Source organism: Ambystoma mexicanum, chromosome 2p, assembly GCF_040938575.1.
Source record: "Ambystoma mexicanum isolate Mex_15411 chromosome 2p, UKY_AmexF1_1, whole genome shotgun sequence".
Classification (NCBI taxonomy): domain Eukaryota; kingdom Metazoa; phylum Chordata; class Amphibia; order Caudata; family Ambystomatidae; genus Ambystoma; species Ambystoma mexicanum.
In genome coordinates this window covers 1192321767-1192340411 of record NC_090923.1, presented here as the reverse complement: position 1 = coordinate 1192340411, position 18645 = coordinate 1192321767, and the positions used below count along the sequence as shown (strand labels likewise).

General features: G+C 49.5%; 1 protein-coding gene across 5 annotated transcripts in view; it reads left to right on the top strand.

Moving 5' to 3' along the window:
• The window catches only part of L1CAM (L1 cell adhesion molecule), a 791676-nt gene that overhangs the window by 310691 nt on the left and 462340 nt on the right, over positions 1-18645 (top strand). Inside the window, exon 1 of one of the 5 annotated variants that reach the window (XM_069645397.1) lies at positions 2699-2896. The exons of 3 other annotated variants lie outside the window; for them this stretch is intronic. In XM_069645397.1, coding sequence (XP_069501498.1) covers positions 2873-2896 — 24 coding nt within the window. In that variant the 5' untranslated portion in view covers positions 2699-2872. Of the gene's footprint in view, positions 1-2698; positions 2897-18645 lie in introns of those variants that run through there. One more of the 5 variants, XM_069645401.1, reaches the window with a different exon arrangement.

Sequence of the window (18645 nt, the reverse complement as noted above, 5' to 3'; positions counted from 1 at the left end):
CTCAAGCCCAGGGACCTCATCTCTCCAGCCCTAGAATCTCTCCACTGGCTCCCAGTTGCTGCAAGGATCAAATTCAAATCCCTCTGCATCATCCACAAGGCTGTCTGGGGCTGGGGACCATTCCATCTACAACTGCTGTCACTAAATACTCTCCCTCCAGATCGTTATGCTTCTATGGCCCCATCTCTCTGTGTGTCAAACGCTTTGCTAAACAGCAAGCTGGTGGCCAATCTCTTTCCTCAGCAGTCTCTCTCCTATGGAACAGCCTCCGTCTTCCTCTCTGCCTTGAGCCGGATCTCCTCAAATTCCGGAAGCTGCTCAAGACTCTCCTTTTCACCTTCTCCTTCCCCTCCCCCCCCTCATCTGCTAATCCTACAATTGCTGAGATTGGTGACCATGGCCCTTATGTGTTTTCGCGGGTCCTAGCCTCCCACACCCAGTCGCCTACAGCCTCCACCCCTCCCAGCACTTTGCCTTGGCACCTACTGTCATATGTCATCACATGCCTGCACTTACTTATTTATTGACCACTGACCACTCCACCTATGCACTTACAGCTGCTCACTCACCAGCACTTCCCTCTTGCTACACCTAGCACTCACCTACCGCCTCCCTTTTGTCAAACCATTGCCTCCCTTTTGTCAAACCATTGCCCACTTTACAGAACTTACATGCAACCATGCTCTCACAAAACACTCTTCCCCCTCTGCATTCCTCCCACCATGTGTTTGTAGCATCCATTTACACGTTCCCATCGTCCCCTCGTTCTTTGTCTTTTCTCCAGTAGAGTATGTCTGGATACCCCTGACTCGGGCTCTGAAACTACTAGAGAGGGGGATTTGGCAGAGTAGAAAAGCCTACTAACATAAGCCTACATATAATGGGTAGAGCATAGGTGCGAGAGATCGGATAACAACACGTTTTATAGGTGTTTCTGATTCTCTTTTGGTATCCTAGTTTGCCACAGGTTTTTAGTTTGGGATATTAGGTGTCTCCTGTGACACCTCTAAACTGAAACTATTGCATTGGAGTACAGCTAGTGAGGAACGACATATGAGGAGGGACACATAGGGCCTCATCACGACTTTGGCGGTAACCCTTAAATCCGGCGGTCGCGCTATTGCCGCCGGATTTAAGGGTCCGCCAAATCAGGACTTTGGAAGATTTCGCCTGAGCTCTGACCTGGGGGGAAATCTGCCAAAAATTTGTGCTATTACTGCCGGCGGTAAATCCGTCAGCGGTAAGAACACAAAAATTCCCCATTGAGCCCAATGGGGATGGGGCCTTCCCGAATGGGCTCAATGGGGAATGGGGATTAACATTACCGCCGAACTCGTGATCCGGCGCTATTAGCGCCGGGGAGTTCGGTGGTAGTTCTAACATTCCCACCCATTCCTGCCTCTGCCCGCCCAAAACACCTCCTCATGGGAACTCTTTTAGCTTGCTTTAATCAAGCCTTACCATCACGCTTTGCATTCATAGTGCCTGCCAGAGTTTGTTCAAAGCAAACTTATGAGAGTTAATGACTTAATTGGAGTTGTACACACACTACTGGTGTAATAAAATGTCTTACCAGGCCTTCCTTCAGCCACTCAATTCGTAAGCACTTTGTGTGTCCTTCACTGAAGTTCAGTTAAAAACAAGTGTTGGCAAAGCCAACGTGTTCTGCTTGTTCATAGGTTTTAAGCTGTTGCCAAGCACTTCTAGTAGATGCCCAGGTGCTCACATCATTTTGCACCTGTACATGCAGCTGCACAATGAGTAGTTAATTAACACCACTATGGCTGTGGCTGTCAGGCAGAATAGGAAATGGGCCAGAACAGGGCCTACCTGCTCTGTCCTCCAGACCCAGGGGACCCCAGACACGACTTATACTGTGCTGTCACTTTCAGTAGAATCCACTGCATACCCCATGTATGTTCTGTGCTTCATAGTGCAGACTGTTTTTTTTCTGAGAGCTGTTTGCTTGTTACCAGCGTTCAGAAGACACACACAAAAACTGCCAGCGGCTCACATACAGTTACACAGCTGTTCAAACTGCATTTTACAGACATCTCTTTATTGGGGTGAATATTGTGACCAATCAAAACAGAAGAGTCCATTATTTGCTTAAACGTTTTTTTCTTAATGAATCACTATAAGACATGTTTAACGTTTGAAATTGTGGAAATTATGTTGTTCCCATAATGCTCTTTGCTTTTATGTAAATCGCAAGGACTGGGTTCTATATAGAGATACTGTGTTGCACAATCTGGCTGGGGGCCACGCCCCTTGGCCCCGCATCCTCCTTCCCAAAGCCCTGTCCCTCCTAAGAAGTGATGGTTCCCCCAATAAATGTTTTCCATTTCCAGCACTGCACAGGGGACCTACACAAAAGCCCAACTGTTGGCATTGCCAATGCTTGTTTATCTTTGCGGCTGCTTTCTTGCCACGGCAGGCTCTTCGCCCCTGCTTCCATTCCAAACAATCTCTCCCACTGTCCTTCGCATCCTGGGCACTCCAGCCCACGGGCCCCCTCCCAGTGTGCGCCTGTCCTCCTGCCTGTATGCCCATCGCAGGGGGGTTGATGGGAGGGGGGGGGGCGGCAGCAGATTTACTTTCATCGCGGCGGCCCTGCCCCCTCCCTCGGGCATGAAGCGCTGCTTTGTGACTTTTCCCATTCTGGTCATCTTCCGTGTAGGAGGCGGGGGTGGTTCGGGAAAGGAATTGCCGGCTCCGGACCCCAGGCTTCCATCTCCATCCCCAGGAGGCTCGCGCTCCAGGGAGGGTCTCGGGTCTCGCGGGCGTCTTCTGTCCCCAGTGCAGGCTGTTTCTAGCCATTCCGCGGTCCCGCTCCTGCCCGAGAGAGAAGGGGAGGCTTTGGCTACCGGCGATGGGCTGGACGCGGGGCGCTCAGGTGAGCGGCGTGGGGGAGAGGCGGGCGGCGGGGGAATGCCAACAGGTGAGAAGACAGAACCCAGGCAATGTGCCATGCTTTGCCCGCACGTGGAACATAGCGGGGCACCTCTTGTTTGCTGATTACAGAGTTCTATGGTTTTAGCCAGGGCCTCGCATGCTGCCCCTCGTCCCTGAAAAAGGAGCACAGGGACGATTTTCGGATTCCGCCTCGAGATGTGAGGGGGTGAGAGAGGGGTCTGCCGTGGCCCCTTCTAAAGATTAACCTTACGGGCTGGGTGCCTTCAAAAGCAAAAGGAGCCACATCGAGACATTGTATTTATTTATTTATTTATTTATTGATTTACAAAGCGCACCTAACCCTGGGGTATCTGGGCGCATTACATGAGGTGACACATTAGAGTTGAATGACAGACAGGTACATAAACAGTGCCAAGCGCGGATGTTATAGGTGGGCAGACACTAACACCACTCTGTCAATACAATATAATACAATAGTCTATGACTGCATGACAAGTATTGCCAAAGCTGAAAAGAATCCTTTCTGTCTTCTGTCTGGTGAATATTGCCTGCATGGACCCGGGCAGTGAGTTTATTGTCTACACATGTTTCGCTGTAGTCTCGGCTCCTGGTCAGTTTCAGGTCCCACTGCATAGGCTAGGGGTGCGGCCTGCCACCTTTGGCTCGTCACATGTTTTGGACTACAACTCCCATCAGCCCTAGTCATAATAGTAAATGGCGAGGGATCGTGGGAGTTGCAGTCCAAAACATCTGGCGAGGCACAGGTTTCAGACCCCTGGGGCTAGGGTGTTGGGGTGTCTTATGTCGTGACATGCTGTTAGGTATTCTGCCCTGGTTTCCCCCAAGCCAAGGTGTCGCTGATCACTGTGCAGTGCTGCTGCGAGGGAAGCCCTCCCTTCATTTAAAGCTCCCTTTGCCCTTGCTGTGCCCCTGGCAGAAGAGGTTGCCACTTGGCTTTATTTTACCGTGTGTGGAATATCAGGGGGTGCTCCAGCTCTTTGCCTGGCAGAGCTTGAGCCTTGACACTGTGAGGAGGGTGGGGGCAGAGGGCAGCACTCTGCTGTGATGATCAGCACATGGCTCTGATGGGAAAGGGGTGCTGCCGCAGGAGCGTGTCATATGTCTTACCTGGGAGAGCAGAGTGTGTACGTTCCAACCATCATTAATGTGGCAACAGCAGCAAAGGTACAGACGCAGAGGACCAAAGCATGCCAAGAATATATCAATATACCCCCAATGATGAGGGTACAGGCTTAGTTGCTGTACCTGGCTATTAGATAGCCCACACCTCCAATGATTAGCATCACATTATGAAGGTAAATAGCCACCCACCCCTCGAATTGGGACAAGCTGCATCTAATGGGCCAAAGGAAGGTTTAATGATATGTTATTTATAACACGCTTAATAGCCAGAGGTTTCTAAGCACGGACCCGGCTATCAAACCTGTGTTGCTTCGTGTCGACTTGCTTTCAAGGCGAGCATGTCACCCCTGAGCTATCCTCCCGAGACTAATAGCTATTCAGCCTACTGGGCTTAGAGTGGGGCTGTGGGACAACACCACAGTGTGCTCATGGCCACACTCACAAACAACTTTCAAAAGTGTCATCCAGCCCCCAACTGCCAAGGCCCAGAAATGTTGAGGCTGGCGCTGCCACTATTGAGAGTGGAACTCAGGTGTTCTCTTTTGATGGACGGAACTTCAGCACACACACCCCCATCTTGATCTAGCTTACTGGCATGGGAATTTCTGACCTAGGGGGTACAAGCCTGGCTGTGCAGCAGGCACCTTAACATCAGGGGCAATCAATGCTTACTTTGTAAAAAAAAGAGGTGCCAAGGCCCAAATATCTTCTAGTACACCTGGGGCACATCGGGCTGGCAACTCCCGGCCCACTGCTGCCAACTCCCACAATTGTTCCCCCACAGTGCCTGCATATTAAGGGGTAATGCTGGACCTCCCACTGGCTATGTTGGGTGATGGATGCACTAGCTATTGCAGATGTGAAATTTGCAGATACCAAACAACATAAAATAACATAACATACTTGTTTAAGACACATGTTTAAATGCCTCTTTAAACACCTCATTGCTAACATTTTGCTCGCATTGTATGTGTGGAAATTGGAACATGTTGACCATCTATCCACAGAAAAACAAGCAAACCGGCTTCCCTACTAAGTTTAATTGATTGACTAATGCAGGAAAAATGATTACTGAACTGGTAAACTTGTCCGTCAAATATTGCAGTAAGACCTTTGTGTATAGATTGACACTCATGAAAGGCACGCCTCTTAGGCACTAGCTTTTTCCCAGGCCTTTCCCCTGTGTTGGTGCTGCTGGCTGGTGGCTGTCCCCTTGTTGCCAACCCACACTAATGTTGTAGTGTTGCTGCGAATGGCAGTAGTGTAGGACCTCCATTGTTGTGCAGGAGGACTGGAGAACTGTGTGGGCATGGGAGCACAAGCACACAGCAATGCCACCTTCCAACTCGTTGCTATCTATGAAAATGGATAACTACCACTCTGCTGTGTACATCAGTCATCAAGTTCATGAATAACGATGCGCCAACACAGGGTGAAGAGAATGTGGCCACTGCACACTGTTGTTTCATGTTGTGTGACAACTGTTGAATAAGATTTAATAATAAAGTTGCCAAAACACAACATCACAATCAGATTGAGTCTGAGAAAGTAAGTGCCGGTGTTCAGCAATCAGTCCTGGGGCTGAGCACTGGCAAACACCCCACAAATGAAGTGCTGGGAGTTATCGTACATAGATGGGGAGCTGGAGTGGTCTATTCAACTTTCAGACCTTCTCTTAGATAAGGCACGCCCCTCCTAAGGGTTTGTTAGTTAGTTATGCCTCTTAGGCCACACCTCCAAGTAAACATTGTGTTGTGAAGTTTTGGGCTCCTCCCTCAATGCTTCCACCTAGTTTTAGCAGTGCTTTCAGCTAGTCCTGAAGCGTCCGGCTGACATCTGGTGAAACAGCTCTGTGACTTGGGTTTTTTGTCAGATGGCCTGCAATCCTTCCCGGGTTCCTGGGTTTGAAGCCCGCCTTTTCTCCTGTTGAGATGGTTACAATCAGTAGAATTGATCAGGCTAAGAGTAACAACTGTCATGTACAGTGCCGAGAAACGGCAAACGTGGGGCAGCAAGCGCTGTATCCAAATGATTGGTATATTACTCGAAGAATTGTGTTTGCATTGTTTATTTGTACTGGGATTGTCAGGAAGCCAATCAGTGCACAATATGTTGAGTTGCAAATCGTGAAAACTTAGGTGAGTGGGGCAGACTCGGTGAGTGTGCATTGTGAGGCAGAGAGGATGGGTGTGCAGAATGTGGCAGGGGAAGTGAACTCGCAGAGAGGGTGTAATGCAGAGAGGGCACACTCAATGGTTGGTAGAGCAAACAGGCACACAGTGATTGGCACAGAAAGCTATTAGGCAGTCTTGGGCTGATAGGCTGAGTGTACAGGGTGTGGCAGAGTGAATGAGTGTGGCAGAGAGGGCGAGTGTGCAATGTGAGGCAGAGTTGGGCGATGTGCAATTTCCATCTGCTTGTCGTGCATCTTGAGGCAGAGGCAGTGAGAGTGGAATGTAGGGCAGAGCTGGCTAAGAAGATGAGTGTGAAAAGTGAGGCACAAGGGATGAGTGCGCAACGCAGGAGCGAGAGAGCGGGTGTGCAATAAGTCGGATGGAGCGAGACTGCACATTGAGTGGCAGGGAGGGTCCTTGGGCAGTGTAGCAGTTCAAAAGAAATGTATGAGAATGTCAGAGGGCAGGATGGAAATGTGTTATGTGTTACTGATAAATGCTTCCAGCAAACTGCCTGAGTACGAGTAGCGTTTCTTAGCAGAGTAGGACGTACCAGAAAGCATGAGGCCGAGGTAGGGCAGCTTCCGAGTAAGTCATTGTTAACTTAGGCCCGGAGTCTGCTATCTGTGGCTCTCCAGATGTTTTGGACTACGACTCCCATGATCCTTCACCATTGACTATGCAGGCTTGGGCTGGTGGGAGCTGTAGTCCACATCTGGATAGAGAACTTTTCAGACCCCTGACTCCCTACTCGGAATCATGCTTTCCTGGAGGTAAGGCCCTTTTGGGTGAATGGTCACACCAGCACATAAGGGGCACCTTTAGAACCATTCAAACATTCTAAACCATTAGTAGGGAACAAGACACTGAGGAATTATGTAAAATAGATAGTCGCCTTGTGAAGAAGAATAGTGAATTGAAGGCTATAGCCTATAGGACTGTCTGGTATTAGAGCGCCTGGAGACTGCCCTTGGGTAGTAGCGGTGCACGGTATAATTCAACCTAACATCACTTTAGTGGGAACCAACTTCAACTCCAGATTCCACCAAGCAAACTCTATCTTGCACTTCCAACATGTATTATCTCCACTCTTCAAGTGATCCAGGACACCTCTGCCGAGCCAGCCACTGGAAACAAGGCTTTGCAGTCAGCCAGACCCACCTGGAATTTCCTGCACTGTCTTCCTGTAAATCCTGATTAGAGTCAACGGTCTCTGCCTCCCCCACAAATTCATCTTTGGAGAGGCTTCCATGCTTCCAAAATCCTCAAGAACGTGCTCTAATCTACTAATCTACTTCCCTGAATGCTCGCTGCTCTACTCTTAAGCAGCCTGCCTCCTATAGGAAGAGAGGTGCTTTGCTCTCAATAACAGACCACAATGAGGGCCACCGTCCAGCCTCCAGGAGACACAGACTTCCAAGCGCATCCTTTCGCATCCATCCATCGCACTCGCTTCTCCTGCCAGAAAGCGCCTAGAGCCGATGAATTTCACAGCGCTGCACTGTACAGGCCCTGTCATTAATGGCTTCATTCTAAAAGAGACTCTGATGCAGATCAGCACGGAAAAAGTGGCAAAGGGCGGCATGGGGAGAGTGGAGCAGAAGCAGTGACGAGGATGGGGGCAGTGGGCGAGAGAAGCCTGTGACGAAGAGAGGAACGATGAGATAACCTGATGGAGAGAAGGGCAGTGGGAAGGAGAGATTGTAGAGGAGAAGAAGAGAGAAAGACAGTGGGAGAGTTTGGCGTGGTGGTGTAGACATAGGCATCAGTGGAGCTGGAGAGGAAGGGAAGCCGTGGTAATGAGGGACCATGGGGGGCATGGTGATGGGGAGGTGTGATTGGCAGAGAGACAAAAAGGTGTGGGATAGAAGTGGGGAAGCCGGCAGTGAAAGAGATGGAGTGGGATGGGAGCAGTGGCGGTGACAGGTGCTGTAAGAGAAATATAGCGAGAGAGAGAGAGCAAGAGAGAGAGAGAGAGTGAGAGAGAAAGAGAGAGAGAGAGAGAGGGAGAGAGAGAGAGAGAGAGAGAGGGCGAGAGAAAGAGAGAGAGAGAGAGAGGGAGAGAGAGAGAGAGAGAGAGAGAGAGGGAGAGAGAGAGAGAGGGAGGGAGGGAGAGAGAGAGAGAGGGAGGGAGGGAGAGAGGGAGGGAGGGAGAGAGGGAGCCTTTATAGGTCTGTCTCTCTGTTGCTGGCAAGGAGCCTTGATGTTGGGGCCTGGCACCACTGTTCTTTCTTCTGTGTGGCCCAGTCACACACGTGGGTCCAACCGAGCTCACCGTGCATTGCCCACGCATATAAAAAGGTCTTTTGCAGACCTCTGCCCGGTCGGGCGTCCACCAGTCCTCACTGACATGGCCTTGCAGCACACTGGAACTTTTTGGAGGCCGCCATCATGACCCAGCACCACTTTCAAATGTTTCTGGGTGGCCTGTGCACCTGAGGACTGCCCATGAGCCCTGCTGCCCCTGCAGACCCATTCTTCATCTTCTTGGGTAATCCCATAGCCCGTGGGGCTGCCCACACCAGGATGGTGGGCGGTGTCTCTTAATCCAGCTTTTCTTTACCCGTGATGCCACGACGTGGCAGCCTGGGACTTTGCCAGCTTCCTGCTCTTCACCCGGGCTGCCTTACGGGGCTGCCTGGGACTTCTCTTCACTGATACACCCTCTGGGGTAGAGCGGACTTCTCCGCTCTTCACCTCCCGATCGGCCTGGCATGCGCAGCCAAGAGAATTTCTAAGGAAGGCCTGCTTCTCTGGCCACAAAGCACGTTTCCGGTCGCCCCCATCTATGCGGCCCGGAGTGTGCAGCTCTTCTGGTCTTCGGATCAGGCAGCTGCACCATGCTACCCGGGCCAGTTAATGTAGATGGGCCGGTCCGGTCTAGACTCCGGGTGGGCTGACACCAACCATGGCCCCATGGATGCCCGCTGCTCTGGGCACACAGCCCGGGCTCATGATTTCTAAGCCAGGTCACCTAACACACAAAGCCCTGCCATGCAACATCCTAAGCCGAGCTGGAGCGATCAAAGGGCATGGCATCCCAGGGAGCCTATTTCTTTTCTTCTTTCTTCCCTTTTCTTTTTTCTCTCCTTCTCCTGTTTCTTCCTCTCCTTTTCCCTCCCAACCATTCTATAACAGTAATATTTTCAAAACCCCTTGGATTCTTTCCTCCCCTGCCCAGCCCATTCTTGGGCAGGGGAGTTCTGTACCACTGTTTCTTTTTCTTTCTTTCTTCTTTTCAACATTACATCCGACCACAAGGTGGGCTCGATAGTCCAAAACACTTACACACAGACGCATACTACATTTAATAAACTATTTTATTCACAACTCAGTTGTTTGTCTCTTTATTGCTAAGTTTTCCCTTAGGGGACAAGCATGTTGCCCTTTCTAGCCGGGCCCTTTGTGGGCCACGGGCTACACAAAGATGGATATGGCCTAGATAGAGTGTTAGATAGAAAGTCTGAAGGCGAGAAACAGAAGGGCAAAGGAAGAGACAAAGACCCAAACCGAGTGCGAGAAAGACAGAGATAGGGTGAGAGAGAGTGTAGGGGAGCAGAAGTAGCATAGAGGAGAGAGACAGATGCATAGATGATTTAAATAGGGTGCAGCGTGACTGCTGTGAAGAGGGTAGTAGGGTAGGTAGAAAGTCTGAAGGTGAGAAACAGAAGGGCAAAGGAAGAGACAAGAGGCAAAGATCCAAAACGAGTGCGAGAAAGAAAGAGATAGGGTGAGATAGAGTGTAGGGGAGCAGAAGTAACATTGAGGAGAGAGATAGATGGATAGACGATTGAAAGAGGGTGCGCCATGACTGCTGTGAAGGGGGTAGTAGGGGAGACAGTAGGCAAGCAGCTGTATATCTAGATATAAGAGAGAGGAGGCAGGTGGAGACAGATAGGAAGGGGAGCGAGAAACACTGTTTGGCTGCCGAGGAAAGGGGTGAAAGACGAGCGAGATGTACAGTCTCCTGTGAAAACGCCTTCTGAAAAACGCCTTTCACTATAACATTACATCTTTGTCAATAATGTCAACCCAAAAAACACATTGAACAAAGGGAAAAGGTACATTAAAGGAGGCAGCCAAGTGTGGGAAAGCAGAGCATGGTCAACCACTTCCCCGTTGAAGGACAAAGAGGATTTTATTGAGAGGTATATTCTTCCGAAATGTAGACTTGAGGGAAAACACCGACCCTGGCTTCTTCCATTCAGCCCATTCCTTGCCCCCTCCCCACTCTCAGAACCTCCATTGCCCCCCAGCTGTATCCATCAGTACAACTGTCCCATTGTTTCTGTCTAGGGCTGTCTTCTAATTGAGTTACTATTTAACCTCTGCTACTTCTGCAGGATGCACGTGATAATTTGGTATACGAAAATCTCAAATTCGAAAATGCCGATATATCAAAATAAACACGTACATGCCCCCGCCGGCTATCCCCCTGCCCCCCACCCTCCATCCCCTACCATCAAAATGTACCTCTGCGGCTCACTTACCTGCTGTTCCGCTGCATGGCCGCCGCAGGGTGCTTTTTCTTTTTTTTTTTTACTTTATTTGTCCCCCGCTTTCCTTTTTATGGAAGCAGGGGACACCTTTTCCTGCATATACCACTTCTGCAGGAGGTTGTTCCATATAATCTGTACTCGCTCCCTGATATTTTCCTCAAATCCTGAGACCCTTCCTGTCCCATATTGGGTCCCATCTTCCACCTTCTGCAGGGCAGGAAGCAGCCTGCCTTAAAAATGGCAGGACAGGAAGCAGCCTGCCTTTAATCGGAAAGGACAGGAAGCAGCCTGCCTTAAAAATGGCAGGACAGGAAGCAGACTGCCTTTAATCAAAAAGGACAGGAAGCAGCCTGCCTTCAGAATGGCAGGGCAGGACGCAGCCTGCTTAAACTATGACAGGGCAGCTAGCAGCTTGCCTTCAGAAGGGCAGGGCAGGGAGCAGCCTGCCTTTAATCAAAATGGACAGGAAGCAGCCTGCCTTCAGAATGGCAGGGCAGGAAGCAGCCTGCCTTCAGTATAGTATGGCAGGACGCAGCCTGCTTAAACTATGACAGGGCAGCTAGCAGCTTGCCTTCAGAAGGGCAGGGCAGGGAGCAGCCTGCCTTCAGAAGGGCAGGGGAGGGAGCAGCCTGCCTTCGGTATGGCAGAACAGGGAGCAGCCTGCCTTCGGTATGGCAGAACAGGAAGCAGCCTGCCTTTAATCAGAAAGGCCAGGAAGCAGCCTGTCTTCAGTATGTGAGTGCAGGATGCAGCCTGCCTTCAGAATGGCAGGGCAGGAAGCAGCCTGGCTTAATTATGGCAGGGCAGCCAACAGCCTGCCTTCAGTATAAGAGGGCAGGAAGCAGCCTGCCTTTATTATGGTAGGGCAGCCAGCAGCCTGCCTTCGGAAGGCAGGACAGCAAGCAGCATGCCTTCAGTATAAGAGGGTAGGTAGGAAGCAGCCTGCCTTAATTATGGCAGGGAAGCAAGCAGCCTGCCTTCAGAATGGCGGCGCAGCAAGCAGCCTGCCTTCGGTATAAGAGGGCAGGAAGCAGCCTGCCTTCACTCAGAAAGGGCAGCAAGCAGTCTGCCCCGGGTTTTCCAGGGCAGGAAGCAGCCTGCCTTCACTCAGAAAGGGCAGCAAGCAGTCTGCCCCGGGTTTTCCAGGGCAGGGAGCAGCCTGCCTTCAGTATTCCAGGGCTTTTCTAGGGAAGTGATGGAATGATTGCATAGTTGCATGTCCAAGTCAGTGGAAAGCATGGGCTCCGAGAACTGCTGCCACGGGGATGTCCCTTTAGAAAGGCTGAGGTTTGACAACCTGGGTTTTTCCTCGTCTAGGTGCAGTTTGATCCTACTAGTATGTTTCTAGGATTCTTGTATAGAGCTTAATGCCATCAATCAGGCTGCCACTTCAAAGAACTGTAGGGATGAGGAGAAAAGAAAGAGAGTATGGGAGAGAGGGATGGAGAGGGACCAGGGGAGGGTCAGGCTGCAAGAGAAATCCACGGGTGACAGAGAAAGCAAAACAGTGACTGACAGTAAGTCATAGCTTGCTTGGGGAGATCAGTTGGAAGGGGAACACAGCAGGAAGGGCCCTGGCATTCAGCCCTCCCCTTCTTCCCCACCCCTCTGTTTGTAGGCAGGGCCTCCTGTTTCCTGGCTCTCTCCCTAACAGGTGCATGTAACAAAATGATATCATCAGATGAATAAAAAAAACAAAAGATGGCAAACTCCAGGACACTTCCCTACAACTCTCAATGATCTTTTTGGAACAGGGACCTGCAGAATTTAGCTCACAAATGTTTTGGACTACCACTGCAATCCGGCCTAGTCAGCCTAGTCAATGCTGAGTGTTCATGGGAGTCACAGACGCAAACATCTGGGGAGCAAGACCCCTGTTTTAGAATATGTCACAGACCTCAGAAGTTCCTCTATCGTCCAATCGTTGATCTTGCATGTCTATTCCAGTCACGCCCCCAAAACCTCTTCTGTTCCTTAGGTCCATTCCAAAATAATCATTCTCCCTCCAGCCTATCAGCTGATAGTGCTTGATGCCGAATCCCCGGGGCATCCCCTTGCCCAAATAAAATTGATTCCTACCCTTAGAGACATGTTACCCCTTTGATCATCTGTTGACTGTGTTGTTTGTCCCAATTTATGTCCCGTTCTGAACTATGCACATGTTTTCATTTGTAACTCATACATTTTCGTGGAATGGAAGACTGCATTTTCCCGCCCATTGTTTTTTTTTAATCTACGCTGAGCCAAGTTATCTGTCATCTTTGACCCCTTGAATGTTGGTGCCCGGTTTAACCTTTGCATACATTGGTCAACTGTCTGGCCCCATCATTTCCCTCAGACAATGGATTACGTCCGGTTTTCCCATCTTGTTCTTCATATGAACTTCTCCTCGCAAGCTTTTGTGACTAAAATCAAAGTGCCTCACTGTATCCCAGTGAAGATCTGGGTGGAGACAGGATATTCCCGGTGATGATCTCAGTGAAGCCAGGATGACCCCAGTGAAGATCTGAGTAGAGCCAGGATATTTATTGTGAAGATGTGAGTGGAGCCAGGACAATCCTGGTGAGGGTCTGAGTAGAGCCAGGATAATCCTGGTGAAGATCTGAGTAGAGCCAAGATAACCCCGGTGAAGATATCAGTGGAGCCAGGATAATACTGGTGAAGATCTGAGTAGAGCCAGGATAATTCTGGTGAAGATCTGAGAGCAGCCAGGATAATCCTGGTGAAGATCTGAGTGGAGCCAGGATAATCCTGTTGAAGATCTGAGTAGAGCCAGGATAATCCTGGTGAAGATCTGAGTGGAGCCAGGAAAATCCTGGTGAGGATCTGAGTAGAGCCAGGATAATTTTGTTGAAGATCCGAGTAGAGCCAGGATAATCCTGGTGAAGATCTGAGTAGAGCCAGAATAATTATGGTGAAGATCTGAGTGGAGCCAGGATAATCCTGGTGAAGATCTGAGTAGAGACAGGATAATCCTGGTGTAGATCTGAGTAGAGCCAGGATCATTCTGGTGAAGATCTGGGTGGAGCCAGGGGTGGTGGCTCTTTTTGAGCTCTGGACTAAAAACTGTATCTGGCCCAAATCCATATATGGGAGTGTGGAGGTAGCCCCTGACCATTCTCCTCTATTTATCACAATTGATATACATTGTATTAACATCTCCAATTACCCTTTTAAATGTGGCAATATGTTTCCCATTTTCCATTTCTTTGCCATCAGCTGTTGCTTGCCATAGGGTGCAAAATCCATAAATGTGGATTCTGAAGATATGTTTGCAGGGCTGGAAGATCCCTTTTAGAGAAAACACGATACACTACTGACTGCTACTAGTAAGTTGGTGTCCCTCCTGCCAATGGTCCCTCTGGCTTGCGATGGTGGACTGGAACATGGATCTCAGGTCTCCAATATATGACATCATGAGCCATCTGGTAGGACAAAGGAAACGGAGAGCTGGATACAAGAAAGTGACCTAAAGTCATTCTTGAAGGACGCCCGGCTCTGGTCAAACAGTGGTATAAGAAGACTACCATGATGAAGGAGAGCATCTCTGGCTCAGGGTCTGGACCACCACTGCCCTAAAGATCAGGCCTTTACCAGGCACTTTCCAATGCCGGCGAGAAGAAAGGGCTGGAGGTCAGGATCTGTGAGAGGGCTTGATTCTACTGCACCAGCAGGATACTGAACCCTTACTGAATGCGCACCAGTGTTGCGCATCTTTCCTTGCGGGAGGCAGCGCAGAGAACTGGTTATCAGAAGGGATTGGCTGTGTTTGCCCTCATGATGACGAAAGCTGCTCGCACTGAGTGGGAGAGACAGGTGTTGTTGCTTTGTGGTGGGATTGTGTTTCTGCAAGTGGCATGTGTGGCTGTGAAACAAGAGAGGTGCTGATTCACTGACTTTGAGCATGACCTATTCCATCACAGTGAACTGAGCTCTTGTGAAAGAGGGTTGTTGCTGAGCTGAGAATTAAGGTTCTGGAGTGAATGACACATGCCCCGGCGCAGACACTGGTCCTGTAAAGCACTGTCGGGAAAGCATCCTAAGAGGGCAAGGCTTGGCCCTATTCCTCACCATGCCATGTGTATTCCTACGTCTGCTGAGCCGTGGGCCCTGCTCCTCATGCTGGCACTGCACTGCTCTTGCTGTGATGGCAGTTTGTGATGCACTCCTTGGCTAATGTTGATTTGTTCTTCTTTGTGTAAATCAGAGCCCCTTTTAGTGATAATGAGGGGGATGATTGTTTTGCAGGAAACATTCCTGGGGAGGATCTGGGTCCCCACATTTCTGGGCGGCATCATTTTAACCATGTTCTTGCATCAGGTGGAAGGATATGTGTATACTGCAGGATGACAGATCAGTTTTATGTTGGAATACCAAGATACTGCATCTTTTCAATACGGGTGAGACCACCCCCCACCACCCACCCACAACCCCAACTGGTTTTTTCCCTAACCCAACCACCAATTTAGTTATTTCAAAAAAGAGCAAAAATCCCCAAAAATTCGACATCGTAGTTTTGTTATTCGTTTTGGGGGGGGGGGGTTGCCGACAGAGCAGCTTCACTGTTTTCCAGCTTGACACCAAAATTGGGAGAAATCAAGAGTGCCTGGCCATGGTATGTGGCCATACAAATCAGTGAGGTGGACTATGCGACGGACATGCAGACACCTCGGCAACCCCAAAGCACTCTCTGTGTGATTGAGCTTGAGCGCCACTATTGCCAGAATGTTGGGGAGCAGTAGCTCTTACCAGCTGAAGCGGGAGGAGTTCAGCTTGTGCTCCTCCCCGGCTCGCGGAGTCGTGAAGTGAGCGACGTTCCAGTGGAGAGGTCTCCATCTTGACTGGAGAGCAGAAGAGCTGGCCTTTTCATCAAAAGGATGCGTGGCTTGTGTTCTTGGGTTCAGATATTACTGATCGGCGCAGCCATCATCTAGGCAGCAGAGGACGCGTGCCTGTCCTGTCCAAGCATCAAGAGTGAGTTAGAAGATGTGCCTGCCTTAGGGCCGATAATGGAGTTGTATTGCTCTGGGATTGGCGCGTCGGTTCTGGCTCCGCATTGAAATGAGACAGGCCTCAGATTCTATCCGAAGGTTTGAATGCTGCCAGCTGATTATGTAATTGACAAGCTGAATGACGTTAATCTTTTAAGTACCTGCGGCCTTAGAAGTGGGTATTGGCCGACAGAAATGACACAAATACAAAGGTGAGGTCTGCATTCTCAAACCCAAAAGGCCACTACCATTTAAAAGTAATTCCACTGGCTTAGAAGAATTTCTCTATGACCGTTTGGAGACCAGTCACAGTTTTTTTGCCGAAAAATTGAATTACAGTGGGGCTTCTATGGCCGATATTGTGGTCTTCAGTTCGGTTATATGCAAAAAGACCTAATTTTAAAGCTCTCAAGAGAAAAAGAAAGATTTACAATGACCGGTTTTCTATTGATCGTAAACCCAGCATTGTGAGTGCTTTAAAATGAGTTTTTTTTTATATTGTCCACCCATCCCCCACCCCTACCCTCTCCGTTGGGAGTTCCTTGAAATCGGGTGTTTTGCCACCCGAACCCCATCTCTCTGCCCCGCCCCTCTCTCCCCACCCAAGAGTCCCCCCACCCAAGACTCCCCCAAACCAAAACACAGCTAGACACACACACCGACACGCGTGTGCAGAAACTCGCTTACCCGTTCTCTTTATCCTGCGCTTGCGGGTCCCGCTGAGCCTGACAGCCCCTGTGCACACTCGTCCGCAGCAGGGGCGTGACAGTTCGATTTAGAAAGACCGCTCCGCTTCAGTTCCTGTTGGGTGGCACACAAGCTGCATCTGTAGAGCGTGCTGTGGTCTCCCATGGGTTTCATCATGATCAAAAAGTCCACTAAGAGCCATAAAACTGGGTGTTGGTAGATGATCTTATTTAGTTTTGTTTTATATGAGGTATATATTTTTATAGCGTGGCCCTCGGCCTGCAGGACCTGTGGACCACGTCACAGAGCATGGCAGAGAAGATTCTGTTGTGGGACATGCTGAAATAGAGATGCATGTTGAGACATTTGCTTAGTTTAGAATGGGCTTCACAGGAGTCCGCATAATGCAAATGGCAGAGTTGGGATGGGAAGTGCATGCTAAAGAGGCTCATTTGTACTTCTTTCCGGAAGCTGTGGAAAATAATGGTCTGCTTTTAAGGGTGAGCTGTGTAGAAAACCAGAGGATGGCAGCGCTGAATGAGAAGGCTTAGCCACCAAAAAAGTTGAGCTATGATACAACCTCTTCAAGCCAAGATTACACACCTTCATAGGAACGGGGAAAATCAATGCACGGGTTCGACCAGCAGAAAGCCAGGAGCCAGTGAGAGCAAAATAATGGCAATGTAAAGGGAATCTGTTGCAATCATGTGGGTATTACCATTGGTCGTCCTTTCATTGTCGGATGTCATTTCGATGGGTTTTTTGCTGCGGTTATTTTAACCAAAAAACTCATTGAAATTTTTAGGAGGGGTTGGACAAGTATATATATAGGGGGGTAGATGTTCGGGAATAGATAAAAAATTAAAGGGGATGAATGGTTTGGGGGTGAACCCCCGCCCAAAAAACACAGAAAAAACCCCAGCGAAATCTCATCCTGCGATGAAATGACATAGAACCACACCATTTTGTTTCAAACGTGTGTGTCCAAACTGGGTGGGTGGCTGGCTGAGGCTGTGTTGTGCTAAGTCCCCGGAAGGTGACCTTTGGGGAGGTCAATGCATGAAAAGTGAGATGTGCTCATATAGGTGTGCCGGGGTGATTGCCAAGTGAGGAATCGCCTAAATGGACGGTTCCGTCCGCAGGATGTTAGGGCGCCGCTAGCAGTCTCCCCTCCATTTACTTGAAGAATGTCAGATCCTGCTTGCAACCTTACCTTTTCACTTGTATTTATTGCCGGCGAGTTAAGCGCTCACTTTGGACATTTCTGTTTCACCTGCAGAATTCCGCCTTTCATCCTTCCAAGGTCAATACATTGAGTACTAATACATTGGTGATTGATGAAACCTATTAAACAGCACTTACAAGTGCAATAATACAGCATGACATGCTATTTAAAAACAAAAAAAGGATACTACTGTTGTTGTTATAGTCTGCCATAGTCCTAGGCCAGCCTCCTCCATGATAAAAAAAAAAGATGGTGGTCAGTGTCATTCTCCCTTCCAAGATCAAGAAACTGAGCACCATTACATTGGGTGATAATACATATTACAACAGCGCGTAGAAGCTGAATAATCTGGCATGACGTGCTAAATGAAATAAGTGATACTGTTATTATTGACATTGCAACGTCATAATTCAAGGTCAGTCAGCACCATGGTGCACGTTACAGCGGCGTACAGATATGGCGGTTGGAGCAGGTGTCCTTCCTCCTTACAGCTTCTCTCCCAGCACAATGCATTTGACTTCTATGAACCCCAGACCACAAGCAGGTACTGTATTTGCAGAATTGGCGGCATTGTTAGTGTATGGATGTCTTCACCGCCCCCATCGCATCTGTTTGGATCCTCGGCTCCTCTCCTCAATCCTCTTCTGCTGCCAGCTCCCAAGGGGCTTTTAATGCAGAGGGATATTTCTCATTACCCAGCAGTGCTGCAGGCCTGGGTAATCTGTTGCACCAATTAGGGCCTAGTCCACCCGTTCAGGACCCACCGTGTTCACAGCGGTAGAAAAATATTATTTTTTAGAGGTCATCCACTTTCTGGTACATCTGCTGGGACTCCTGAAGGCTTGGGCCGGCGAGAAACGGCCTCCTTTCGCCCAGGGAGCTGGCATACTCTGGAGATTCACGGCTCTGCCAGGCCTCTCGGTTCCTCTCTGAAGGGTTGTCCTCGAAGTAAGGTCAGACATCCGGCCTAGGCTGTCATGGCCCATCCTTTCCCTGTGGGGGCGCTCAAG